Raw genomic sequence first — 27,647 nt, 5'->3', positions numbered from 1 at the left:
TTAGTCAACTTGGCTTTACACAGGGCAAACAATGGAGCTTTTTTGGAGGAGGTAGTGTAGATGATTGATGAGAGTAGGCCAGTGGATCTTCTCAATGTGGACTTTTACTAAAGCTTCCAAGAGAAACAGAGAATTGCATATGCTGGTATCTGGTGCAAGCGTTAAGAGGCTGGAAGGTGTCAGTGGGCTAGACAGCATTCAGAAAGAGGAATGACCAGTCAACACTTTTGGCTTGGGGATTTTGTCAAGACTGAAATGAGAAGCAAGAATTAAATGGGAGAGGCGAGGTTAGGAGAGAGGCCAAGAGATGGTAGGATAAGCATGATAGGGATAGGCTGAGCTAGAAGATTGAATCCATAGAGGCTAGGCAGATTGCATTCAATACTGACTTTGCCATTGAATAAAAAGGGGAGTGGTAGTGGGGTGTTGTTCTAACTGGAGGTCAATGACGAGTACAGTTCGCCATCAATCAATCTGAGGACTCCTGTCGTTTGCGATATTTGTAATTTACATGATATGATTTGGAGGAAAATGTAGGTGGGCTGATTAGTAAACTCACAGACAGCAGATAATTGTCAGTGTTGCAGATAGTGTGGAAGCTTGTCAAAGGGAACAGCAGGACATAGAGTAGTTGAAAATATGAGTGGAGAAATGATGCATAACATTTAATCAGGACTATGAAGGTTAAAAGTAAAAGAAAGAACACAAGTAAATGCCAGGAGTCTTCGAAACAATGATGTACGAGGGACATAGAGGAGCAAAAACATGGCTTCCTGAAAGTGGTGAGGCAAGTTTGGTGAGAAGGAAGGCATACCGCCTGCTTGCCTTCGATATCCGGGGCACTCAGAATAAGAGTTGGGAAGTCACGTTGCAGCTCTCTACAACTTTGGTCAGGGCACACTTGGAGTTCTCTGTGGACTGTCACTTTGTCATGGGGGAAAAGCTTGTGTGGTCCGGAGATCCCGAGAGTGATGCCATCTGGAGCTGTGCTGGTGGGGAGGTCCCTGGCAAAGAACAATCCAACCAAGTCCTCATTGGTGGAACAGGCAGAGACAAAGTTGCTCTGAATTCAACGGCTTCGAAGGTTGCAACAAATCCATCAGCTCTAATCATCGTGGGTTTCATGCCATTGAAAATAGTGATCGATTTGTGAGTTGGGTTGCAACATTAAGTACACGTTAAACAAATAGGCGCACAGGCGTCTTCGTTCAGTGGGCCACTTTCCAAGAATGGACTCATAAGGCACTTGAGAGGCCAAAGGAATGAAGACCATCATCCTTGACCTCGAGGGACAGCCACGATGACTGTGTGCAGTTCTGGTGGCCGCATCACAGGAAAGATGTGGTGGCTTCGGTGAGCACACAAAAAAAGGTTCATCGAGATGATGCCCGGATAACACAACTTTTCTTTACACCGAATGCAACGGTGAAGATTTTAAAAAATCTTTCTTCATTAATTTAAGCCATACAGTTGTTGTTGGTGCATCCTATGCCCTTGTGTGGCTGCACCAAGAAAGAATTTTGATGGATGTGTACATTGTACTTTTCGGCATGAAAATAAACTCATTACATCATTGAGAGTATTAGCCACAAGGAGATTTTGAACCAATTTGGATCATTTTTCTCTGGAATGTTGGAGGCTAAGAGGAAATTGTAAAATTAGATGAGGCTCGATGTCATAGTCATCATATTAGTTTTCCAAGGGCAGGAATGTCAAATTTTAAGAGGGCGTGGAGTTAAGGAGAGAAGAGGAGAGTTTAAAGATTTGTAATTTTACACAGCTGATCACTTCATTTTAAAGGAAGCACTGGAAATGATCAGTCAACAGACATGACACTAACAAATCAATAAAACTGTCTTCTCAAGCAAGGCTCATTGCAGGACATTAAGAAATGTTGATGGATGATCAATTTGGAATCTAATAAACATCAAGGAAACTATTTTCTGATCAGTTCCACTTCATATGCTTTTCTCACATTCACAACATTTGCTCGACGTTTCAAAGAAATTTCTGCATTCATGATTATATCAAGTTCATTGCTGAATCTTAATGCTCGACATTTTCTGGTTTTTAATGCAATGAACTCGTTGCATGGTTGAATCTGACTACCCGGATATGTTTGGTTTGATGAGCTGTAAATATCTCAGTAAGAGCTGTAATGCAAGCAAGGGTTCAGAGCTGATTCAGGTAACTCAGTAACGAGCTGGTCAATTGAAATCTGTTTGATTTCTCAATCAAATTTCCTCCTCCTTTCACTTTCTGAATTAAATGATGCATACTAAAATCTGCCTACCCAAATGAAAAACCTATTATTTAATTAGTTTTTTAGAATATATAAATATTGGAATAGATTTCATTGGTTCAAACAGTAGCACATAATAATTTGCCTCCAACATTAAAAAGTGATGTAACAGGAAGTGGTTTTGTCACGTTGACAGGCAGCATCAATAGATGTCATTAGATCAAAGTACAACTCCCTGTCATTGCTTCTAGTGGTTGAATGATTCCAACTGGGGAAAGAACTTCTAGCCAGTTAATTGACCCAACTGATGCTCTTCCAACGTTTTTCCAACGTGGAAACAATAGATACTTTTCTACCCAATGGCCTGAAGGGATGATTCTGGGTATTTAAACGCTTTAATACCAATAATTAGATTCAAGAATGCCATTCCTCTAGTACACCTGGTCACAATTCAGTCATCAGAATTGATCAATCAATGCTTTGGTAGAAGATATGCCAGTGTGGCAGCTCACCACAAGGTAGGCGAACCAGCCCCGCTTGTAAGTCACACGGCAGGGCAGCTGGCCAAAATGGCGCTGTCTGGTGTTTCCCTTCCTTCCAGCTAGGGGCTCAGAAACCCACGTTTGGGGACCACGTGACACCCGGATGACGTCAGCGCCCTCCAGTGCGGTTCTCAGCCAGGTCCGGGCTGGGAGTACAAGTGCAGCCCAGCAGCCTGCAATAAACGAGTCTGCTCACTGAGCTCAACCCGTCTGGTGGCGTGTGCTATTGCAGGAGTAGTGTAGCCACCGCTACAATTGGTGACCCCAACTGGTTCAAACGTCTTTGAACCCATCATGTGCGAGCCTGGGATCAGCATTATAGCCATGAAACTGCCTGAATTCTGGGTTCAGGAGCCGGAGACCTGGTTCGTCCATGTGGAGGCCCAGTTTCACCTCCGCCAAATTTCGTCTGACATGACAAAATTCTACCATGAGGTCGCTGCCCTGGACCAGGCCACTGCCAGATGCATCCTGCACCTTGTTCAGCACCCACCCGCTGAGGACAATTACGAGACCTTCAAGTGAGTGCTTATCGGGTCCCTCGGACTATCCAGACATCAGCGTGCTGCTCAGGTGCTACATCTCGATGTCCTGGGGGACAGGTCCCCGATGGAACTGATGGACGAGATGCTCGCGCTCATGGGTGAGCTTACCAACTGCCCACTCTGAGTGCATCTTCCTCGAACATATCCCCGGGGACATCCAGCCGCTGCTGGTTCAGGAGAGCTCCACTGACCCGAGGAAGATCACCCAGAAGGCACAAGAGCTTTGGCTCGCACGATTCTCGGAAGGCTCAGTGGTCCAGCAGGTCACGAGGCACGGGCACGACCACACCAAGCACCCCCCTAGCGCTGCAGTAGAGCACCCAGTCCCTGCAGGGGCCCCCAAGAGCATAACCAAGGCCACAGCATCCGCTTCAGGCCTCTGCTTCTACCACCAGTGCTAGGGAGCCAAGGCTCGGAAGTGTCGTCAGCCCTGCTCATTCCAGGGAAATGACCTGGTGGTAGCCTTCTCTATCTGCGGGACTCAGTCAGCGGCCGGCAATTCCTCTTTGACACTGGAGCCCAGAGCAGCGTCATCCCGGCCATCGAATCCAGGAACCGATCTTATGGATCTCCCCTCCGTGAGGCCAACGCAATGGCAATCCGGACGTATGGAGACAAGATGCCAACAGAATTTCACGTGGAGGTTCACCATCTCGTCCCTCCCGACTGCCATCCTGGGTGCAGACTTCCTCCTCGCACACGGGCTTCTGGTGGACATTCGAGGTAGGCGCTTGGTTGACGCCCGCACCTTCCAGGCCATTCGCCTCGATGCCTCCCACTCGGAGCAACCGCAGATGGCCACGAGACGAGTTCCCGACACTCCTCAAGCCACAGTTCTCCACTGCCCCACTGCGCCATGGGGTGTTTCGCCCTCATCACAGCCAAGCTTGGAATCCAGAAGCCTGCACTGCATTCGAGGCCACCAAGGACGCCCTCGCGAAGGCCGCCATGCTCGCCCATCTGCACACCGACCTGCATATGGCACTCTCTGTCGATCCCTCTGCCACAGCCGTCAGTGCCGTCCTGGAGTAGCAGGTGAATGGGCATTGGAAGCCACTGGCATTCTTCAGCTGCATGCTCCGCCCGCCGGAACGCAAGTATAGTGCCTTCGACCGCGAATTACTGGGCATGTATCTGGCGGTGCGGCATTTCCGCTATTTTTTGGAGGAGAGGACTTTTACCATCTTCACTGACCACAAACCCCTCACCCAAGCGCTTGCAATAGCAAAGGATCCCTGGTCAGCCTGCCAGCAACGTTACCTCTCCTTCGTGTCGGAGTTTACCACCAACATTCGGCACAAGGCGGGAAAGGACAATGTGATTGCCGATGCACTCTCGCGACCGGCCATCAGCGCACTGACGCCTGGCCTCAACTTCGACCAGCTCGCCCGGGACCAGGAAGCTGATGAGGAGACGAGGGGCTTCAAAACCTCCATCACTGGCCTGCGGTTCAAAGAACCCCTGACTCAGAGCGGTGAAGGCACCATTCTGTGCGATATCTTTGGGCACCCCGCGGCCAGTGGTTCCGCAGCAGTGATCTTTACATAATACTGATTTATTTTTCAAATTACTTTAAAATTTGCACTGTCTTTTGTCTTTTAAACGGTGTATTCTTAATGCAAGTGTATTAGATAGGCATTGTAAGAGTGTGCCTCAGTCAACCGTAAAATTTGTATATTCGACATCCGTGATCCCGGATAATAGGGATTTTACTGTATTTCTTTTTTAAAAAACCAGCCAGATAACATTATGGATTTTGATACAATTGGTTACACAATTTCAGTGGAACCAGGATCAATCTGGAGTCACAAAAAACTCCAAACCAGTCAAGCGTGGATGATTTTGTCCTCAGAACCATAGGGTCATGGTATAGTTAAACCAAAGGGGTGGCCATTAGATCAATCATATTCACACAGACCCTCTACCCCAGCAACACATCAGTTCCATTCCCTCGCCCCAGTCTTTTGTTGCCTTGCAAACTTTTCTTCCTCGTGTATTTATTCCTTGAGCAGCCAGATGGAACCTGCCCACACCACATCTCCAGACAAAACAATCCAGATAACAACCAAACCTATGCATAAATGATCTGTGTTAACCATCTTTCTTTCTGTAGTAACCTTCAATCCCTCCACCAAAAGGATAATCCCCCACTCTGTCTCGATCCCTCATCTTTTTTTTCCCTCTCTCTCTCAGATTTCCTACACTTTCTCAAAGAATTCTCCAAAGAAAATAGTTCCTGGTCAATGTTCTCCAAATTCCCTCTTTCACTTCACCTCCTTTCTATGAAACAAAAAAAAAACTGAACACATAACCAAAGTCTGGTCTGACTCAAATGGAATAAAGATTAAGTAAAATTTCCTTTACTTCTAGCCCACACCACTAAGGGCAGATTACTGATGATCTTGGCTTTGCAGATGTTCTCTGCAATCGCTGGGATTATCCTTTCTCACTTTTGAGCAAAGGAATCTATTACATTCCAGAAAGTTTAGAGAGATCATGATCAGGGTCACAATTTCACAATCCATGGATGCACCCAGTGATTTATTTAGATTAAGTTTAGCCAAGTTTTCCAATACCTCAATGCCATTTATTTCTTAACGTACCCATTGTCTCAACTGGCTCTTTCCCCCCCCCCCCCTTACAACTCTGCAAATGCCCTGTTCCCTGATGAAGAGAGTGGAAAAAGACTTATTTAGTCATTTAACAGTGCTCGATAGGTCATACACCTCAATGTGCAATCCTTTCTCTACATTTAAGCCACGCAGACCACACCTGGATCTCCATTTAAATTGGCACCGTTCTTTGCTCTCTAATTCTCCAGTTCTTTTGCAAACTAACTGGTTCTCATTGGTATTTCCAATACGATGCTCTTCATAAGCAGACACATTTTGTTCCGTCCTCCTCAGTACCTCTTTCATCATCCAGGGAGCCATTTATTCTTTCTCTGCTCATTGTGGGAATGTGCCTCATTAGTGAAGGACATTGATGAACCAGATGTTTTTTTTTTCCCCAGCAAAATAATATTCCATTGTCACAATTACTGTAGCCAACATTCTTTTTAATTTAATTCCAGATTATTTAATTAACTGATTATAAATTCAACAGCTACCATAACAAGATTTGTTAGTCAATCAACTGAATTATTAATCTGGTGCCTCATCATTCACTTGTCAGCTGACTGAACCGGTTTAGAGAGAACAGACCAGAAATGAAAGCTCTTTATTGTTGAAAGCTCTGCTTCAAAGAGCCTTATTGCTCCATGACAATTCTGTGTATTTTGGACCATCCCCTTCTCCTGAATTTCCCCGGGAATGACGACGAACTTCACTCGCGTCTCATGGATCCTGAAGTGCGAACGTGGTAAGTGCTGACTATCGCGGAGGAGACAGGCTGTGATGGCTGGGTGTGGGGTGGCACGTTGCCAGCTTCAGGGTCGGGCATCAGGGTTCCTGAATAACTTGATTTGTTCAAGTGTAATTGATTAAGTGTGGCAAGAGCCTCAACGATTTGGGCCTGGATGAGAGCATTTATCCTTCCCGTGAATTTGAAAGACTTTGGTGGAGGCACTATTGGTTTCATTTTTCCAGTGCCTGTTGCAGGAAGACCAGGTCTCAGAAGGGATGACCACTGCCCATTAGAGATCGAGGCTTTATGTCAAGTCTGAGGTCTCAATCTTCAAATACATTTTTCCTCAATCAACCCAATGCACATTTTATATAGTGGAGAAATTCATCATCGCTGGTGGTTCTTGAAAATAATCCATAATTTCCAGAGTCCAGTTGTGAATGCTTATTGCTAAAGATCAGTTTGGAATAGTGATGACAGATTACTGATGACCTTGGCTTTGCAGATGTTCTCTATAGGACCCCATTCTCTTGCAAGCTTCAATGAAACAGTGAATGATGGTTTGGAGCCTGGCATCCAAGTTTACGTAACTGAAAATGTCATCTACAGCCAGACTCTTGAGGTGTGGGTCACCTTGGGCTGCTGGAGTGCAGCAGCTACAGTTCGAACAGATTCCTGTTAGCTGTGAAGATTAATTCCAATGCAAGGAAGCCGTCGAAGGTGAAGTCCAACATCATAACAAGAAAACTTGAGCAAAGAGCATTGAGAGAAGGCCCAACTTTTTTGATCTTCATTAAAATCAGCTCTGTTGTAGGATCAAGGCTTGCCAAAAAGTTTGAGAATTTGAGAAGCGCGTTCCCGAGTCAAGGGCTCAAGTTCTAAAAAGGCCATGTACATTGTAAATAAGACATAGGAGCAGAATTAGGTCATGAAGTCTACTCCGCCATTTGAATCATGGCTGGTGTATTTTCCTTGCAACTACAATTTCCTGCCTTCCGCACATCACCTTCAACGTCATTACGAATAAAGAACCTATCTACTTTAAATCTACCCAATGAGTTGGCCTCCACTCCCATCTGTTGCAACAGATTCCACTGATTTACTGCCCTCTCGCTGAAGAAACATCATCATCCCTGTTCTAAAGGCTGTGCCCTCTCTCCCACATAGAGTGGCTGCTGCTCCTCCCTGCATTTCTCAGAATTTCTCAATGAAGAAAGCGTCCTTAGATCAGGGGTCTTTCTGTGGGGGGGAGGGGGGAGGTGGTCAATGGGACTATCCAAAGGGGGGTCAATAAATGCTAGGGGGTCAGAGGGCGGGGTGATAACGCCAGAGGGAGGGGTCGATTGAACATTTGCAGTAGAAATCAGGGTCAGGGGTGGATCAACAGAAAATAGCCCCGATGACAGTGGCAGCGAACCTCTCGCAAGAGTGGGCCTTGGTGGGCACCATGTTGTATTTGGCTTCAGCCTTCAAATACATTGCGAGTGAACGGGAGGACAGACTGAGCATAGAAGAGGTATGTGTTCTTTGTACATTTGGTAGCACTCTTTTCCACCCCCCCCCCACCCTGTCCAGTGCTGCCACTCTCCTGCGCCCTGTCCAGCACAACTACCACCCCACCTCCCATCCAGTGCCAGGATTCCATGCCTGGGGGGATTGATGAGGGATCAAGTATTCCATGAAAGGGTCGATGGTCTATAAAGTTTGGGGACCCCTGACTTAGATGACTGGATTCCACACAGCAATGTGGGCAGCAGCTGTTTGGTTATTGAAAAGAGGTTGTTGAGACCCATGACAATGAATTTCCCTGTGGACCCATTGTAGTTCGCCAAGTTGAACATCTTTTTCCTTGAAGACGGCCATGGCATCTCCAGACCTCTGGTACATACTCCTCTTTCCAAGTGTAGAATTATAGATACATGATTGAAAGTCTTCACTGCCAGGTTTTACAGCTTGATAATAATAACACTACTAACTTCGAGGGAAGCATAAATTCAATGCATTTCATCAATAGCCAGTTTATTCTCTGCACATACTCCGGATATTTCCTGATCCTTTGCTTACATGGCCAAGGGTAAAAAGAATGAGAACGGAGAAGCATGTGAAAGCATGCTTTGCCAGAGCTCAGAACGGACAGGCTGGGCTGAAAATAAATTTTGAATACCTTATTTTTAAAACTGAGGTATGGTTTCTCTTTAATAAAAAAACCTTTTCACTTTTACTGAAGTCAATCAATTAAGTTTTATTGTACTGCAATATTCGTCGAGATATGAAAAGAGAGCAATATTATTGGACTTGCCTTTATTAGTTGCTGAATTTCGGTCACGTGGAACAGGATTTCTGGTTCCTGGCACATTGGGTCCTTCGCCTTCATTGCTTTGAACCTATTGAATGGAGTTACAAATTAAAAGGTGACCTTTGAAATCACACAAGGAAAGACAAGGGAAAGCAGAATCAATCTTGATCCTACCATCAGCTCTCTAAGTTTGTATGTTGCTAGGCAGGAATAACACGAAGCAACATAATAACCTGAAGCTTACGAAGGGTGGAGGAGGAGGAGGGACCCAGGTGGAAAACAAAATCACTTACCCATCTCGGGTAACCCGAGCTATGGAAAGGGAAACACACTGAGGAGATAAATGGGAACGAGGTCAAGTCTGAACTGGGCCTCAGTGAATATTCCCTTTCCTCATGTTTGTTGAAAAAAACAATTAAATGGGGCAAAACACTGGAAATAAACCCCAAAACAATAGCCTGTTTTTGTGCAATTAGAAGGCAATCACCAGCTGTGTAAAACGCCCCGATCAGATAACCCAGAGTTTGAAAGACTCACAATCTGCAATGAGTGTTGATGTCATACACTGTACATGGTTTTTCCAGTTCTATGGCTCCAGTCTCCTTACACCCTGTTCTGCCACACAAGTCGGTAGTATCTCACAGTTACAGAGTTAAGGACATTTCTCAGTGCTACACCCATCATACTGCTGTCAGCTGGTACACACTGAATTATCAGAGAATGCCTGCACTGAACTGCTTCTCGAGTCTTTGAGCTCACTTAAAGTCTGTTTAACCTCACGGTTATTAGCATCAGCTCGACACACATTCTGACGCCGAATGCTACCATAGGATTTACCTGTTCCAATGGAATTCCAACGAGACCTTCCCTGAACTTTTCACACCTTGGTCTTCACAAGCCAATCCCTGCCATTAATTTCCCAGGTTAAGGCAATCTCCAAATCGCATTATACAAATTGTGGCGTGTGGACAGGTGGACATTTTGGCTCTGATGAGCAGGAATACAGTATGGAACATTTAGTAATTTGATGTGTAACCCATAAACACAATGGAGGTATCTGCTACCCCAGCTCCAGTGAACGGGCTTCAGCATCCCAAAGTTAAATGGCATTTTCTGCTCTGCTGACAGCCATAAGGAAAAGGAGAGCTTGGTCTTGTTATTGTATGGTTTTAAAGTATGGAAATCCAGAGGAGCACTCCTAATTCCTTGAGTATTTGCATCTCTCTATGATCCCCTCCCCCCCCCCCCCACAGAGAGCATGAATTGACATGGAATATCCTGAAGTGCAGATTTCTGATCAGATCATAATCTTACACTGTAACTTAGAATTATTTGGTTTGCAGTCCATCATGAGTCCTACCATCCAGGCAGCGTCACTGATTTAGAGGAGGCTCGTGGAGAGCCGAGCGTGACCACGTGGCCCGTTTTTATCAAGACCCTCGTTCATGGGGACAACCCAGTTTACAATGTGATATTGAACGTATGGAGTCAGTAGAACGTGAAGCTCATTCATTTTTCTTTTCTGGTTGGCGTCATCCTAATACGGAAGAGATTTTTGAAAATCGTTCCCACAATTAACTAAATTTTAACTTTTGCCATTGATTCATAAGATTCCCCCCCTCCCACCGAAGGATTAAAAACCTCTTGCTAAATTTACAAATATAACCAGTATTTTATCCAAGCACTATCCACCAGAACAAGAACGAAACCTTAACTAGAGATTACAAGATTAAAAATGTCATTGAAGAGGATGGGATGATGTGAAGTTTGTTCATATTTGTTCCTGATATTTTCAAATTTTATTCCCACTTAGTTGGCCCAATATTCAAAAGGAATGTGGTGCAATGCAAAAAAAAAAGCTAAAATGTCAGGCTGGGTTCTGTTAGGTCTGCTTTGTTCATGAATGAGTGAGACAAACACCAGACTGAGTCGAAATCAGGGTTCTTTGTTCTTTATTACCGGATTGTAACACTTGCAACTAACCATGTTAGTCGGAGAATGCATTCTGCCGTTATCAGCAAAATGGTGATTTTTTATACCCTTGGATACGTGCTTAGAACATCATCATATCATTACTTGTCCAATGACTAAAACTGTTGCTATCCTTTCCCTGCTAGCTTCCTGCCTCTCAATCCATCAATGTCTCTCTTATCTTGTAAGTACAAGGATGCATTCACATCTTGTTACAGCCCTGTACAGGGTAACTCCTTACACATTCCCATCTCATGATGTTTTACCTTACAGTTCTGAACTTCATCCAACACTAGATCAGCTTGACAGAAAGCTGTCAGCACATCCATGAGACCAATCAAACTACCACAAGGAAGCAGAGACAAACCGCTTGTCAACAGAAATGGGCAGACCCAAACCCCACCGAAATGTCTGCCTCGGGGAAGATCGTGTTTGAAACTTCAAACTTAAAGAAACGGTTACCCAAACAGTGGATTCATATTGGAAATAACACTGAACGTAGCCGTTCTAAAAACTTAACACATCTGAACAGTAACAAGTTACCTCTTCCAAGTCAAATGAAAATTCCTTCTGCTCCATCAAGCTGCTGATCGATGGATGTTGCACAGCTGCAGACCGCCCTTTTTCTGGGGTTGAACACACTGGAGGTGAGCATTCAATTGCTATATTTTCCTGTGACGAAGCAGAGGTCTGTTCAGGGACGGCAGGGTGTTCGAGTTCTGTGAAGGCATTCAGGTCTTGAGTAGAGTCTGAGACGTCGCTTATATCGTCCAATCTACCCCCCGCTCTTTCGTTATTGTGGGGAGCATCACTGGGCTTGGATTCCACGCAGTCATTTGTTACATAGGGTGCAGGTTCCGGAGGAATAAACTCTGAGGGAGAGAAAGGACATTCATGTCCAGTCATTACTTCCTCAGTTACTGACTTCAGAGAAGAGTCAGTCAACTTTCGCCATTTCTGCAACCTGGTTTCTTTCTTTTCTTTGTCCTCTACTTTCTTCTCAACGTCAAAAGGTGGCTGCAACATTTTTGAATTTTCTATATCTGCTGGAACTGGTGGATTAGTGGTGTCAGTTGCTTTTACCTGCTGACCTCCAAATAAGCTGAGTTTTGATACAGTCTTCTTTAGTCTACTGGTGTTGTTTCCAGCAGTATTACCTTGGCCTGCAGTTGGGACTTCAGACACACTACCAATCCTCTTTATAGGAGCTCCAGAAACTTGTGAATACAGTGAGGAGAAAACATTAGCCACTGTAGTGAGGACTTTAATCTGACGAAACCGACCTGTAATTGAAAGCAAGAGTTATTATTTGACAAGTAGGTTGAGTAAAATTGAAAAAGCATCAGTACCATCAAAGAGCTAACATACTCTGATGCATCAAAGTCCTTTCTCTTTGACATCAGAGTGATTGAAATGCTACGTACTTGGAATAAATCTTCTCCATTTCCAGCTATTGCTCATCAAACCATAAGACCTAGGGACGGAAATAGGCCATTCAGCCCATTGAGTTACGTTAATCATGAGCTGAACCCTTTCCCCTCTCAGCCCCACTTCCCAGCCTCCCCATAACCTTTGATGACCTGACTAATCAAGAAACTATCATTACCCTATGGGCCTGTGGCAACAAATTCCACAGGTATTCCGCTCGCTGGCTGAAGAAATTCCTACACAGCACTGTTCTAAGCAGATACACTTCAATCTTGAAGTTGCGTCCTCTTATCCTAGATTCTCCCACCTTGGGAAACAGCCTTTCTACATCTACTTTGTTCACACCTTTCAACATTGGAAATGTTTCGATGAGATTCCCCCCTCATTCTCCCAGATTCCAACCAGTCCAGCCAAGAGCTAATAACAGAAGAATGCCTGTGCAAGACCTGACGAAGAATCTGCAAACCTCATTACGTTAGTTGAAACATTTTTTTTTTTTTTAAATTGCACAGCGCATTTTGTAATAAAGTGCAACTCAATAACACTATCCAAGGTCACTGTAAAACAATAATGATTATTTAAGTAATTTATGCATTGATATATCATGTTTAGATACTTCACACCACCCGGCTAATAAAAGACCAGGGCAAAGCATTCAAGCTTTGAAACAAAAATAGCAAAGGTTTCATGAAAACCAACTGCAAAATAGACAACCATCCTTCAGATTTGCTTCTGCAACACAAGCAGGTCTTCCACAATGTGATTCAAAATATGACAGTCCTTTTTGTTAGAAATTCTGTATTAATAAAGTGCATTGGGGAAAGGATTATAGTAAATAAATATTGCAAGAATAGAAATCACACTGCAAGATTGTTAAATGTGAAAACACAATGTTTATACATCTTATTTTTCTGAAAACTGAAAACAAGTAAACGTTCCATTTGTGGACTTGAAATGCATTCCAATCAAATGAAAAATTATAGGACTTACTAGTGAGGGCAAAATTTGGATTGTCCAATTCCATACGTTGCATTTGAGCATCTAGAAACAGCTTAAAATCTATTCCTTTTGCAAATGACGAGGCATTGAAAAACCGGCATGGAATTTTAGATGCAAGGTCAGGTTCTTCTGTTCCAAACCCAAGATTATAAAGGACATCCTCAGGGTCTTCTTCATAAAGGTCCAATAATTCTGAGACACTGAAATGTACAAATAAACATGACATCAAATTTGTTGCGCAGTGCTAAGCTTTTGCTAAAACTTGAAAGTTTGCACAAGTGGACCATATACATCTGAGGAGTCATTCCATTGAATAACAAAGTCAGTCTTCTCAAATAACACTGGGTAAATGAAGCTTAATTTCCAATGTTTATTTGAGTATCCTTAGATAATTCACAGATCTGCCCAGCACTCCCCACCCCCCCACAAAAGAACTCTTTTTTAGAAATTAAAGGAGAACACACTCTTGTGTACAACGTATATTTATTAAATATTAATGATCAAGTCAGCCTGAAGAAAACTGAGGTCCTCCATCAGCCAGCTCCCCACCATGACTACCAGCCCCCCCACATCTCCATCGGGCACACAAAACTCAAAACGGTCAACCAGTTTACCGATCTCGGCTGCACCATTTCATCAGATGCAAGGATCGACAATGAGATAGACAACAGACTCGCCAAGGCAAATAGCGCCTTTGGAAGACTACACAAAAGTGTCTGGAAAAACAACCAACTGAAAAACCTCACAAAGATTAGCGTATACAGAGCCGTTGTCATACCCACACTCCTGTTTGGCTCCGAATCATGGGTCCTCTACCGGCACCACCTACGGCTCCTAGAACGCTTCCACCAGCGTTGTCTCCGCTCCATCCTCAACATCCATTGGAGCGCTCACACCCCTAACGTCGAGGTACTCGAGATGGCAGAGGTCGACAGCATCGAGTCCACGCTGCTGAAGATCCAGCTGCGCTGGATGGGTCACGTCTCCAGAATGGAGGACCATCGCCTTCCCAAGATCGTATTATATGGCGAGCTCTCCACTGGCCACCGTGACAGAGGTGCACCAAAGAAAAGGTACAAGGACTGCCTAAAGAAATCTCTTGGTGCCTGCCACATTGACCACCGCCAGTGGGCTGATAACGCCTCAAACCGTGCATCTTGGCGCCTCACAGTTTGGCGGGCAGCAGCCTCCTTTGAAGAAGACCGCAGAGCCCACCTCACTGACAAAAGGCAAAGGAGGAAAAACCCAACACCCAACCCCAACCAACCAATTTTCCCTTGCAACCGCTGCAATCGTGTCTGCCTGTCCCGCATCGGACTGGCCAGCCACAAACGAGCCTGCAGCTGACGTGGACTTTTTACCCCCTCCATAAATCTTCGTCCGCGAAGTCAAGCCAAAGAAAAGAAGAATGATCAAGGCAGTGTTTTGCAAACAGAAACTTTAAACATCATCTTACCTCGATACAGTTGTATTGCTCTTGCCAGAACCAGTGGAGTTCATGCTGTTTCCCATTTGATAAAACTGGTTACGCTTTACCTGAGCTGGTGTCCCACTGCAACAGAGCAAAAAAGCATCGATTTGAAACTTAGCAAAGGTCTTTTCTTTGACTGAAGTGGAGAAATACATTTGTCTGTTGGAAACTAAACTAACCTTGGTGTTAGCATTGACTTGCTATGTGGATGAAGATAATTAGCTGTGGGCAGAAAATACAGTTTATGAATGATTGACATTACAAAGAAAATAGCTTTAAGATCTAAAGTGAACAATATGATATCTTTAATCATTCAGCTTCATAATAAAAATATAACTGCTACTCGCAGCTACATTTAATCAATCACTAGAAGTACCGATGTTCCTCAGAAAGAGCTTGAGCTCAGCAATCACACCTAAAGGAACTTAGGAAGTCAGACTGCATTCAGTCAATGCTCCTGGTCTTTATTAAGACCGAGGGAAGAGGGGCTGAAATGATGTCCATTAACGGGGAAGGAAGCTGGACGAAGGGCACAAAGGTGTTAGGTGTAGAGACAGACAGAGTGGAAAGCTGGTGGGGGGGCAAAGTTATAGAGAGGGAAAAACGTTTGTTTTTAAAATGGGCGTACAAATCAAATGAGGGTGAAGATTACCTAAAATGAGAAAAAAAACGATGCTCATATCACTAGGTTTAAGACTGTGCAGGAAGAACTTGTGTGTGTTTGGCCTCACCCTGACAATGGATCTACTCAGTATTTTTTTTTCCCCAGCACATACAAAGAAGTAAAATAAAGCGAATCCTGCACAGACTTGCTAAATCTTTTGACTCACGTTATCATGACTCATAGAATAGATTTGTGGCTTCGCCTGCCTGACGGAAAGCTTCCGCCTACGTAAGTGTACATCAGAAATTATAGAGCATGTTGCATGGGATGGTTAGAAAATTAGCTTCCACATATGGAAACAGGCACAAGATTTCCCATCCTTGTAAAATCAGTGGGATGCCTTTAATTTGCTTTAAATCTATTTTTGTTAAAAAAGATGCAAGTATTACGTCAGATGCAATATTTTTTTTAAAAAGTATTTATAAGTATTAAAAAAGCAGCAAAGCTGCATATGAGTCAGCCAAAGTGGGCTGAAGACAAAAGGTATCCGGGAATAAAAATACAGAAGCCAGCAAATATTTTGTTGGAAGTTACAAAAGGCATTTAAAAAAAAAAAATCACGAACTGTTCTCGATGCATTTATTTAAAAGGTGACAATACAAAGCTTGTCTGGTATCTAGATCAGAAGAAGGGTTGCTGAGAAAAAAAAATCCCAACAATCAGGGCAAGTCACATGTTGGGCAAAGAGGCTAATGCTTGATGTTTCCTGTGAGAAGAGTCACCAAAAAGTACCACTCTATGAACAAGGACGTCAGGACCAGTATAAGCTCCAGGGACCACTGGGCATCCTGTAACCATAATGATATACAGCAAAGGAAGTAAAACATAATAAATCACATAATGCAAGATCAGATGGTTATCCTTTCCTAAAATGCAGTCATTTTTTGAAGCTCCTCAAACTGTGTGCTCTTTTATTCCGATGTAAATTCCAAAAGCAACATTTTGAACCAAAAAAAATTTTTTCTAAAAAGATAGCTGTTTTGACATCTTCTCAGAGGACAAGCATTAACCACTCCCTTCTATCAGAACGCCAGGCACAGCTCCTCCCTGTCCCCACCCCTCGGTAATCAGTGCACATAACAGTCGAGGTATGCTCTACTGATTATCATCTCTGGCAGGACCCATTCAGCTCTCAAGGTCCACGTCCCTCTCAATTTGCTGATCCCAGCAGCCCCATTCCTCCTGGAACTTGTTCTCCCTTACCTTGCCCTTGGATTCTTTTTTCCACTTACTAAGGGATAATTTAGCGTCGAGGCAATCGGTCAACTTATCAGCATGTGCTTATGGTAAGCAGGGAATCCACAGCACTTGAAAATCCTAGCAGCTATGGCGCCACCATGTAAACCCCACTCACCAACATCTGATTTCAGGATTGAACCGGGGATGTGAAGTTGCCAGGCAGTAACACAGACTGGTGTACCATTGTGCCACCGCACACTGCCTGATCGTCTTTCTACACATTTTCAAAAGAACTGAAAGGTGAAATCAAAAATATCGACTCAATTCCAGACGATTTAAGCCGTGTCACTTTTATCTGGGAGTCTCTCAAGTACACATGCACTGAAGATGGACTATGGCAGGGACGGTCATTCAAATAAAATGCTAAGCTTGAAGATCTTTGGATAGTTTAATTCCAAATGCAAGTTCAACATTTGTAATATTCACGCATTGTGCTGGTAATTAAACATCTTTTGTTTAAAAAAAAATCACATGTTCAACCTCACAGTTTCAGTCAGATAACTTGTTTGCACTTGCTTCAGTCACCGGTCGATGAGCGGAAGCCCTTCTTCTCACCAAATTAAATACTGTTTGCGTCAACAATATTCAGTAACTGAATGGAGGAGAAACTAGGAGAAGACTGCGGGCTCTGCATTCACAAGCTCAAGTCGGTTTCACCTTATGCGGAAATCAATTAAAAGGCCCAAACACAAGCCATTCAATTGTGCAAACATGATGCATTAATCAGGAGACTGTTAACTATTTAATGTCACCATCCTAAAGATGGGGGTAATATACACATCAAAAATCTTTCTTTTTTTGAATACTTTAAAAATTTCATACATGTAGTGTATAAACTTCCATTTACCCTATCATTTTGGTACAGATTGACAAAAGATTTACACCTCCTCCCCTTAAAACTAAAACCCTCTCTAACTCCATCCCCAAAGATAAAATCAATCATGTTAATATTATGAAATAACATACTAAAAAGAAAGAAAAAAAATTCTGTGCACAGTATAAGAATGTCTTGGAGGAATGAGAAGTGAGATTGGACTGCGAACCAAAGAACTTTTCTGAATTTACGCACATATTACATACACATGCAATTAGAATTAGAAGGGGGTTAAGTTAATAGTGATAAGTTTAAAGTTTGTTTCTATTTTCATGTTTAAAGATAATTAAAAGCAACTTTTGTTTAAGTAACCATTCATCTTGGTGAACATCTATTGCTGCTGGGTTTATGGGTCCTCTGGGCTCGTAACAGGTGTAACCTTCATCATATATCTATCAAGATCTAGTCTTTCATTAAGGTCAAGGTTGTCTTGGATGCTCCACTTCTGTTGGTTCCTCTTGAAGACCTATCTAATAGCGGATCTAAACAAATATTAAAATCTCCACTTACCACTACATTCTCGTGGGCATTTGCCAAATTTAGGAAAGTTTCCTGTATAAACTTCTCATCGTTTGTATTAGGCGCATAAATATTCAAAAGGGTCCATACTTCAAAATAAATGTGACAATGAACCATGATAAACCTTCCTGCTGGATCTGTCTCGACATGTTGGATATCTATTGGAAGACTTTTGTTAAAGAAAATCGCTATTCCTTTTGATTTCCAAATGAATGAGGAAGATGCAACATGGCCAAACCCAGTCTCTTTTCAGTTTTGAGTGTTCTTTTTCTATCCAATGTGTCTCCTGAGCAAAGGCTACATCTACACTCATTTTTTAAAAAAAATATGTGCAAATATTTACTTCCATTTGATTGTCCCATTAATATTAAATTTTGAGGGTTTTACCGATTTACTCATTACTTATGATTTTTATCCTATTTCCATCACTCTTTCCCACAAATCTCCACTGCTTAATTGTATAATTCATCATCCCCTGTGTTTTCCCTCGGCCCACCTGATAATCTAAACACAAGAAAAGAATGTAAAAAGAGAATAAGACACACTACTAAATAGTTTAACAGAATAAAGGAGAGAAAACTCCTTGGCGCACTGCAACCCTTAGCGACACTATCAACCTCCCTTGTGCGGACCATGATCGAAGTCACAGATACACACATGAATCAGCGGTGGTCAGCAACCTTCTCCACCTCTCCCCACCCCTCTGATACTCTTCGTACATTTCCTTAATTAAAAAAACTCGTAGCCACAGTTCAACTCCTGTTCAATTCTACAAGAAAAGCAAACATCGCATTTCGCCCTCAAGGTCTCCATCCTGACTGTTGTCTTGGCCAAGTTTTCAGCAAATTCCTCTTCATAGTTTAGAAAAAAACCTTTGTCTATTTGGCAGAAAATTTTTTTCAAGGTCGCAGGGTGTTGTAAAAAGGAGCGGTACCCTTTCTCCTGTGAAACCTATTTTTAAAAAAAAAAACAGGATTGAATACTTCTTTTTAAAAGATCTTCACTGATATCTGGATAAAATAAAATGTTGCTCCCTTGATATTCAAGTGGCCCTTGTCTCTGATGAGCTTTTGGTGCAACTATTCTCAATACTTTTTCTCCATCCTGACAACACAAGAATTCTACCAACATTGAATGCAGATTTTGTTCAGGGGGTGGTTTCCATTTCAATTTCCCCAACAAAATATTCTTGTCCCAGTACTTCTGGTGTCCATTTTTGAAAAAAAATGGGGGATTATCTTGTTGTTCCACCCCTTCTTTCAAACCCACAATTGTAATATTCTTCTTTCTGCTGTAATTTTCCAAATTTGAGAGTGTTTTTGATTTAAAATGGTCAGAGCAGTCTCATTCCTTTCCATTCAAGACATTTTATCTTCAACTTGTTCCACATCTTCTTTGAGTTTATTAACTTCATGTTTAGTTTGATCTAAATGTTTTTTCATAGTATTTAAAACTTCAGTTAATTTAACTTATTTTTGCTTTCTTATTTCTAAGCTCCTGAAATATATCCACGTTACTCACTTTCTTGGGGATAGTCCATTCTGTGTCTTCATCTCCTTGGTCACGGTCAGAAGACTCCGGCGCTGATTTGGACGGACCTGCTCAATTTCCGGTTTCTTCACCTTCGCCACCATCATCCCGTTCCACCGGGTGCAGCGCACTTCGTTGCGACAGCGGAGGCTGCTCACCCATATCTGGGACTGCTGAAGTGCTAGTCCCCAGCTCGGGAGCTGGTGTAGGCCTCGTCACTCGTTTCTTCTTGTCTTTGCATTGTGCAGGCAGCTTTTATCCTTCATTTCTACCCCCCTTCCCGTTGTTTGAAGTGTTTAGGTACTTCTTTTTAAACCAAATTTTCAAGAGGGTCAGGATACAGCATCCTAACCCCACATCATCACGTGGACGTCCTCCACCAGAAGTCTTTCTATCCAAGAAAGAACTCTGTTGCAGTTCAACAAAAGCAAGCAAGCTTCACAAACCAAATTTACAGAATACAAAATGAGAAAATGCAGCCCTCTTAACTGTTTCCACCATTTATAGAAGGAATAATAGGGTTAGTTGAGGTCAACCGATGGTCAGAACACTTCCAATCTCTTTTCAGTGCCAACCGCTCAGTCCAAGAATCTGCCCTGCTCCAGCTCCCTCAACAGCCCCTAAGGCTAGAGCTGGATGAGGTCCTCACCCGGGAAGAGACATACAAGGCAATTGAACAACTGAAAAGTGGCAAAGCAGCAGGTATGGATGGAATCCCCCCAGAGGTCTGGAAGGCTGGCGGCAAAACTCTGCATGCCAAACTGCATGAGTTTTTCAAGCTCTGCTGGGACCAAGAAAAGCTGCCTCAGGACCTTCGTGATGCCATCATCATCACCCTGTACAAAAACAAAGGCGAGAAATCAGACTGCTCAAACTACAGGAGAATCACGCTGCTCTCCATTGCAGGCAAAATCTTCGCTAGGATTCTCCTAAATAGAATAATACCTAGTGTCGCCGAAAATGTTCTCCCAGAATCACAGTGTGGCTTTCACACAAACAGAGGAACTACTGACATGGTCTTTGCCCTCAGACAGCTCCAAGAAAAGTGCAGAGAACAAAACAAAGGACTTTACATCACCTTTGTTGACCTCACCAAAGCCTTCAACACCGTGAGCAGGAAAGGGCTTTGGCAAATACTAGAGCGCCTCGGATGCCCCCCCAAAGTTCCTCAACATGGTTATCCAACTGCACGAAAACCAATGAGGGTTAGTGATTCAGGTTGAAGTCCTTCATCAGAACTGGGAAGAGAGAGAACAAGTTAAAGTTGCAGAAAAGTTGGGGAGGGATGAATGGAACAAAGAGAATAGGGTTGTCCTGTGTGCGAGACGTAAAGGATGGGGTCAGAGAACATAGCTACGAAATATGGGAGGTTAGAAATGGACACCAGAAATAGGAATGCAGGAGCTGTGAAATACAGGAGCCTTCCTGGGATGTCCAGCAGGTCAGGCTGTGCTTATGGACAGAGTAACATCTAAGTAACTCAGTCACGGATGAATGACGCACCTTGTTCTAATGCAGACAGAGAAAGGGAACTACCTGAAGTTATTGAATATAGAGTATAGAAGCATGCAATGCATCCAAGCAAAAGACAAGGTGTCATTCTTCAAGTCTTCCTTGGTCCTTGTTATACTAGTGCAGAATGGTATACAGATAGTGTTAAGGTGGGAGTGGGATGGAGAATTAAAGTTGTAGGCAGCAGGAAAGTCGCGTCTCCAGACAGAATATAGATCGTCCACAAAGCAGTCCTCCAGCTCCCCCTCCCAAAGATGAGTGCTGCCTTATCTGGGGCAGCCAGAATGAGAAAGTTACCTTACAAGGATGAATCACCTCCAAATATATTCTCCTGGTGTTAGAACAATGATCTCATTATGACAGGGTCTTGGTAAATTACACAAGTTAAGGAATCCAGAATAATCCTGGAATAAGAGGTCAGATATCCAGGTCTGAATAATTAGCGCAATGTCCCATAGATAATTCAAAGATCCACCACCCTTTGAGAAAGAAAAAGCTCAGAAGGTTTTCAATCTCTCTACACGTGCAGTCACTGACCATAATCAAGTGATAGATTTGGAACACAGGAGAACATGGAAATTTAACAAGGAAGTGCAGAGTGCCTCAAGGTTTTATTTAATAGCAAAGCAGGTTTGAAGGTTGAAGGTCTAAATGACCTAGCAACACTTATTTCTTATCTCAACTGTACCTTCACATGAAAATAAATCAATCTCTCACATGCAATAAAGATAGGTACACATAGGACAACTATATCCTTTCAAACTTCAAACCCAATTCTATGATATAATATAACCCAAGTTATATTTGAGTGAGTGGTCTAGACAATTCCCTTCTGTTATCGATGATCATTTGACACTAATATTCATATGCTGCCCATCAATTAAAAAATGCCTATTGAACAACCAAAACATATCCCTGCAACAAGTTGGATTTAAATATGCAACAGTTACAAATGAAAGTTTTTAAAATACAATCTACAGAATTAAGTGGCTATCAAGATTCGAGACAATGAGTGAAAATAGCACTGGATCCCCTCCATCACAAAACTCACCTTCTGCACCAAGTGACAAGTCATCCTCAAAACTGAATCCATGTTTTGAAACTGCGCCTGTTGAGACACCACATGCTTTAATAACTGCTGTTAATTGTCATTAAAATTCCATTTCACCGATCAATTCCATAAATTATTTTAGTAAAGTTACATCCGTTTAAAAAAAATTGATCTGGAAAAACAAGAATACAATCCCATCCAAAAGAATAACTACTTTTAGATGTGTATAAACAGACACATACTTTGCAATGTAAAAAACCATCCACTTAAAGCAAACATACTCGAAAGGCCGACATGACCTGTTTCCGCTCTGTAAATGGTTATATGGTTATATTTACCCTTCAACAGGTGGCTTTGTTCATCCAAGGATGCCCCTAATGGCCCACTGTAAGTGAACAAAAAAAATTTACTTAAATTTATCTTTTAATTTCAATAAATCCATACACTACCAATAAAAATACATTAGAATATCTTGTAGCTTCTATTTATAAAGGAAAAAAAAAAATCGGTACCTTATTTTCCAAAACCAAATCTGGAATTGGTTAATTAATGTACAGTAAAATCCCCATTATCTGGCATTCCAACAATGGGAAACTCAAACAACCGGCAACAAAAATCAAGGAAATAAATTTAAAAAAATACTAAACAAATAAATAAAGTTCTAAATTAAAAGTGCAAAAGTAAATATTCTCCAAAGTGACACACAAACCCTTGGGAGCAAACTTTCAGCCAATGGAGCACCCCAGACCTGCCTCAACCACAACAGTGTTTGAATAAAGTTTTGATAAAGTTGCGTTTGAATAAAATGGTGGCGCCCAGGATGAAGAGCCGGCCAGTGCCACCCGCAGCTGGGGTGACTCTCCCAAAGTATTTTATTAGTATTATATTAGTAAGGCTTTAATTGGTAAACTTGGGGGAGTTGGTGTTAATTATGACGGCAGCACTGTTGGCGTAGCAGCTGGAGAAACGCTGTTACAGCGTTAACGACCGGTGTTCAAATATAAATTTTGTAAAGTTACAGGAATTACTTGATAGAAGTGAAGTTTACGTAGTTAAAGACTACAATACTGACCTTTTTCTAATTACTTTACATTTAGCACTGCCTTTTGTTTTTTAAACACTGTATTTTTAATGCAGGTGTATTAATTGCCGGTGTCAGTGCTGTGCAATTGCTCAGCAAAAGGAGGTGTAAGGCACTCCTTCCATCTGATAGCTTACACACCGCCCTTGGGCAAGGTGTAGTATCTGTTGAGTCTCCCATTCAGGGTCGTGTGAAACTATGGAGTGCAAATGGTGGATGGTTTTTACAAACAGATTCTATACATTGGAATTTTTGGTTATAAACTAAAAATGCTGGGCAGATGAATCTGTTAATCAATGGCCAGGGTTACCCGTCCAGTGTGGACACTGTCACTGAAGAAGGCAATGGGAAACCACTTCAAAAGGATCAGCTCAGGGATCTGGTCTCCAGGCTTGGGATTATTTCTTTCCTTGCCCACTGCTCTTTTCGATTGAGGCGGTATCCAGATGACTGTGGTCCCTATAGACTTTCAACCCTATCAGCGGAACACGAGACTGACTTGAGTTTTGAATGTGGCAACAATCACCTTTTCTTCCTTCACCCGGGGAATTTTCACCATAACCTCCTGGTCACCACATGAGGTTCACTCCTCCGAAGCCCTCTTTAGGGTTAACAAGTGACCTTCCGTCACACAAGTCCTCTCCTTTGGATACCCTGTTTGAGTGGTCCTGTGACTCCTGTCACATGAAGTCCTCCTCTTGAAAGGGGACGGGACAGGCTCTGGTCAGTCCCACACACACTCTGGGTATCAGAGGTCCCCAAACTGCTGTCAGGACAACAGTGCTGGCACCCGTGGACAAAGTAGCTCAGTCTTCCTTTTCCCACTGAAACTACTGGGTGAGCCACACTGACATATAGCTCCAGACGGCAGTGCTAGCACCCATGAATGAAGCAACTCGGCGTGTAGCTTGCTGAAGCTGCTGGGTGAGCACACAGTCAGACCGACTGCCTGCAATCCAATCCACGACTAACCTCCTCAAAACCAGCGCGCTGGTCTTTTTAAACTGCCCAGTGCATGCTTCCAGCTCTCCCCATTGGGGGAGAGAGATGAACAGCTGCAGGGTCGCTCTCCTGCGAGCCCACGGACTTCCAGCATGTGGTTCCCATGATTTGACAGTTGTCAAAGTCCCCTAGTGGTAGCCCAGTGCTATTACACCTTCTGGCAGCTGTCAAATCCCCCGCAGTAGGTTCAATCCTGTCCTCAGTCAAAAATAAAATTGTCCAAGGACCATAACACCAGTAACAACATCATACTCCAAAAGAACTTGGAGAAAATGAGGAAAAAAAAGAGCTTATTGAGCATTGTTACTGCTTCTCAATCACATTGCAATGATGGGAGGGTTTCATTCTTTCTAAGTAATAAGGTTGCATACCTTACATCATCCTCATTCGCTAACAATATCAGTAGCATTGAACACCAGGAAAATAAATTCAATGCCTCAATACATGATTAGAACTGACAATTAATGAATATTTTCCTGTTTACCTCAGCATTAGAATGTCCGACTTCTCTTGCTCAATGAACAAAAAATGGGTGAATTAACAGAAATAAACACATAACAAAAATCAATGGATTTTTAGATAAATATAAGGTTAGTGTAGGAAAAGTGAAGCTGGGATCGAAGATCAGCCCCAATCTCATGAACAGCAAAGTGATGAATAACAAAGTAATCGACTCCCGTTCCAATTCTTAACACTATCTCAAATGCATATGGTAGAAAAAGCTGGAAAATACACCAAATAATGTTATTCTCTTCTGTAAATAGCTGGTGATATTAATAAAAGAATGAATTTATTTTGTTTTTTTAGTTGTTCAGCAAAAATATTTTGATTAATTACCCTGCAAAGGACCAGTTTCACAGAAGAGTTGATCGGATGGTTATGGTGTATGGAGTGAAACATGGAACTGAAGATGCTGTGAATGTAGTTAAAAAAAAAAACACAGAACTACTGTCGGAATTCGGAAGGTCTCGCAGCGTCCGTGGAAGGTAAAGTTATATAACCGACATTTTGGGCCTGAGCCCCTTCATCAAGATGGAAACTGAGGAGAAGAGATAGCCAGTATAACAAGGGGCTAGACAAGGGCCAGTGCAGGATTGGTGAACGATGAAGGAGATGTAGGGAAGTGGACAGGAGATTCTATGAACATGAAAAATGCACCTGGATGGTTTGCTGCCTCACAGGTTCCTGGGTCAGGAACTTCTCGGATCGGGTCCATAGCATCCTGAAGAGGGAGCGTGAGCAACTAGAGGTTGTGGCACATATTGGTACCAACGCTATCAGTGGGTAAAAGGATGAAGTCCTGAAGAGAGAATACAAGGAGCTAGGTAGGAAGCTGAAAGTTCAAGTCTATTGTCATCTCATTGCACATTTACCACCCACCAAAACAGCAGGTCTCCAGACCACAGTACACGTGCACACACAGCGATCCAAATCATGTTACACACACAAACAATTCAGTTTTCTTGGCTTATTCAACAGTCTCACTGCCTGCAGGAAGAAGAAGCTGCCTTTTCCCAGCCTGGCAGACCTGGTTTTTATGCTCCTGTGCCTCTTTCCTGAAGATACTGCCAGCTGGATCTTAAGGGTCCTCAATGATTCTCCGAGTCTTCTTTAGGCACTGTTCCCCGCAGATATCGTTGAAAGAGAAAAGGGATCTTCTCAGCAGTTTTAATCACCCTCTGCGCTAACCTCCGATCTGATGCTGCCATACCATTCTATAGATCAGTCAGCCAGGACACATCTAATTATGCACCTGCGGGACATTGATAGGACGATAGCCGGAAGCCTTGCCCACTTCAATCTCCTTAACAAACGTAAGCACTGCATTAACTGATGAGGTGGTGGTGTGGCTCCTGGATAAGTCGTCCTTTAGAAATATTGAACCATAGCATATTACAGCACAGAAACAGGCTCTTCAAATCTGTGCTGAACTATTTTTCTTCCTAGTCCTTTTCACCTGCACCCAGTCCATAGTCCTCCATACCTCTCCCATCTAGATACCTGCCCAAATTCTTCTTAAATGTTTTTAAGCCGCATTCACCACTTCAGCTGGCAGCTCAGCCCTCCACTCTCTCTGTGGGAAGAAGTTTGCCCTAATATTCGCCCTAAACATTTTCCCATTCACCCTTAACCCACGTCCTCTGGTTTGTATCTCACCAACTCACAGTGAAAAAAACCTACCTTTATTCTATGCCACTCATAATTTTAAACGCAGGGTCACGTTAAATTGGGGTCACGAAAAGCAGCTTTTTCAAAATTATAAAGAACATGTACAATACCTGCATTTGCAACCGTCTTTTTATTTCTTACAATCATAATTTTTGTTTTAAAAAAGCAATCAAATGTTCATCACCTAAATGCAGCAGGTCACTGGCTGGGAGTGAAATCCAAAATGCTTCTGGGCTATAGGACTTTTACGTGGTCACATCCTGGGCCTCCAGCCAACGTAGGCTAGCCTCGAGGTACTCAATTGCTTCGGACACTTTCTGGGGTGGGGGTGGAGGCTCCTCATTGTCGTCCTCCTTGTGGTTCAGGAACCACATATTAACATCACAGATGATCTCGGAGTCTGTCAGATGCTCACGTGTCGAGCATTCGCCATCAGCAGAGATCCAGGGATTGCATGGATCAGTATGTGGAATTATAATGTCGAGGCCATTATAGAGACTTGACTGATGCAAGGACAGGATTGGATGATACAAGTACCAGGGTTTAGAGGTTTCAAAAGGGATAAGGAGGGAAAAGTGAAGTGGGGGGAGGAAATAGCATTACCAATCAGGATAGCATCACAGCTGCAGAAAGGGAGGATGTTGTGGCGAGATTGTCTATTGCAGGGGTGGCCAACCTTTTTGAAAACCTCACATACAACCATAAGTGCTCTGTGATTAGTAAGGGATTGCTTAAGGTGGTATGTGGGTGGGAAGAAAAAGGTTGAAAACCACTATTTTAATCGTCCCTCATTGACTCATTATGTGTACGGTTTCAGAACTCCAAAGGAAATGGGCCAGTGACAATTTTCTCAAGCAAAATATTTCAGTAACAATTGGGTTCAGAGCAGTGATTTTCAACCTTACCACTCACATCCCACCTTAAGCAAACCCTTACTCATCACAGGGCACCGATGGCATAGAGAATACTTAAAGTGGGATGTGAGTGGAAAGAAAAAGGCTGAGAACCACTGCTTTATATTATTTTCTTGGTCCTCAGGGTTATTGTTCCTTTTCACAACATGTTTGATCAAACATAATCTTTAAACTTTTTTGGTAACTACAGCTAGATTACCTACTCTCCCAAGATCTTGTTTTCAAAAGATAACATACTGTTGTAAACTACACG

At 42.9% G+C, this 27,647-nt stretch overlaps 1 protein-coding gene across 5 annotated transcripts in view; it reads right to left on the bottom strand.

Annotated features, from left to right (window-relative positions):
* Positions 1-27,647, bottom strand: part of itprid2 (ITPR interacting domain containing 2) — a 176,588-nt gene that overhangs the window by 27,550 nt on the left and 121,391 nt on the right. For all 5 annotated transcript variants that reach the window (XM_069935873.1, XM_069935877.1, XM_069935872.1 and 2 more), the window contains exons 4-10: positions 22,567-22,613; positions 22,229-22,285; positions 15,019-15,061; positions 14,825-14,920; positions 13,360-13,568; positions 11,485-12,224; positions 8,974-9,058 (exon numbers count right to left, since the gene is read on the bottom strand). In XM_069935873.1, the coding sequence (XP_069791974.1) occupies positions 8,974-9,058; positions 11,485-12,224; positions 13,360-13,568; positions 14,825-14,920; positions 15,019-15,061; positions 22,229-22,285; positions 22,567-22,613 (1,277 nt within the window). The remainder of the gene's footprint in view (positions 1-8,973; positions 9,059-11,484; positions 12,225-13,359; positions 13,569-14,824; positions 14,921-15,018; positions 15,062-22,228; positions 22,286-22,566; positions 22,614-27,647) is intronic.

Source organism: Narcine bancroftii, chromosome 4, assembly GCF_036971445.1.
Source record: "Narcine bancroftii isolate sNarBan1 chromosome 4, sNarBan1.hap1, whole genome shotgun sequence".
Lineage (NCBI taxonomy): Eukaryota > Metazoa > Chordata > Chondrichthyes > Torpediniformes > Narcinidae > Narcine > Narcine bancroftii.
The sequence above is the reverse complement of the archived record's forward strand: the minus strand, read 5'-3'. Positions and strand labels throughout refer to the sequence as shown.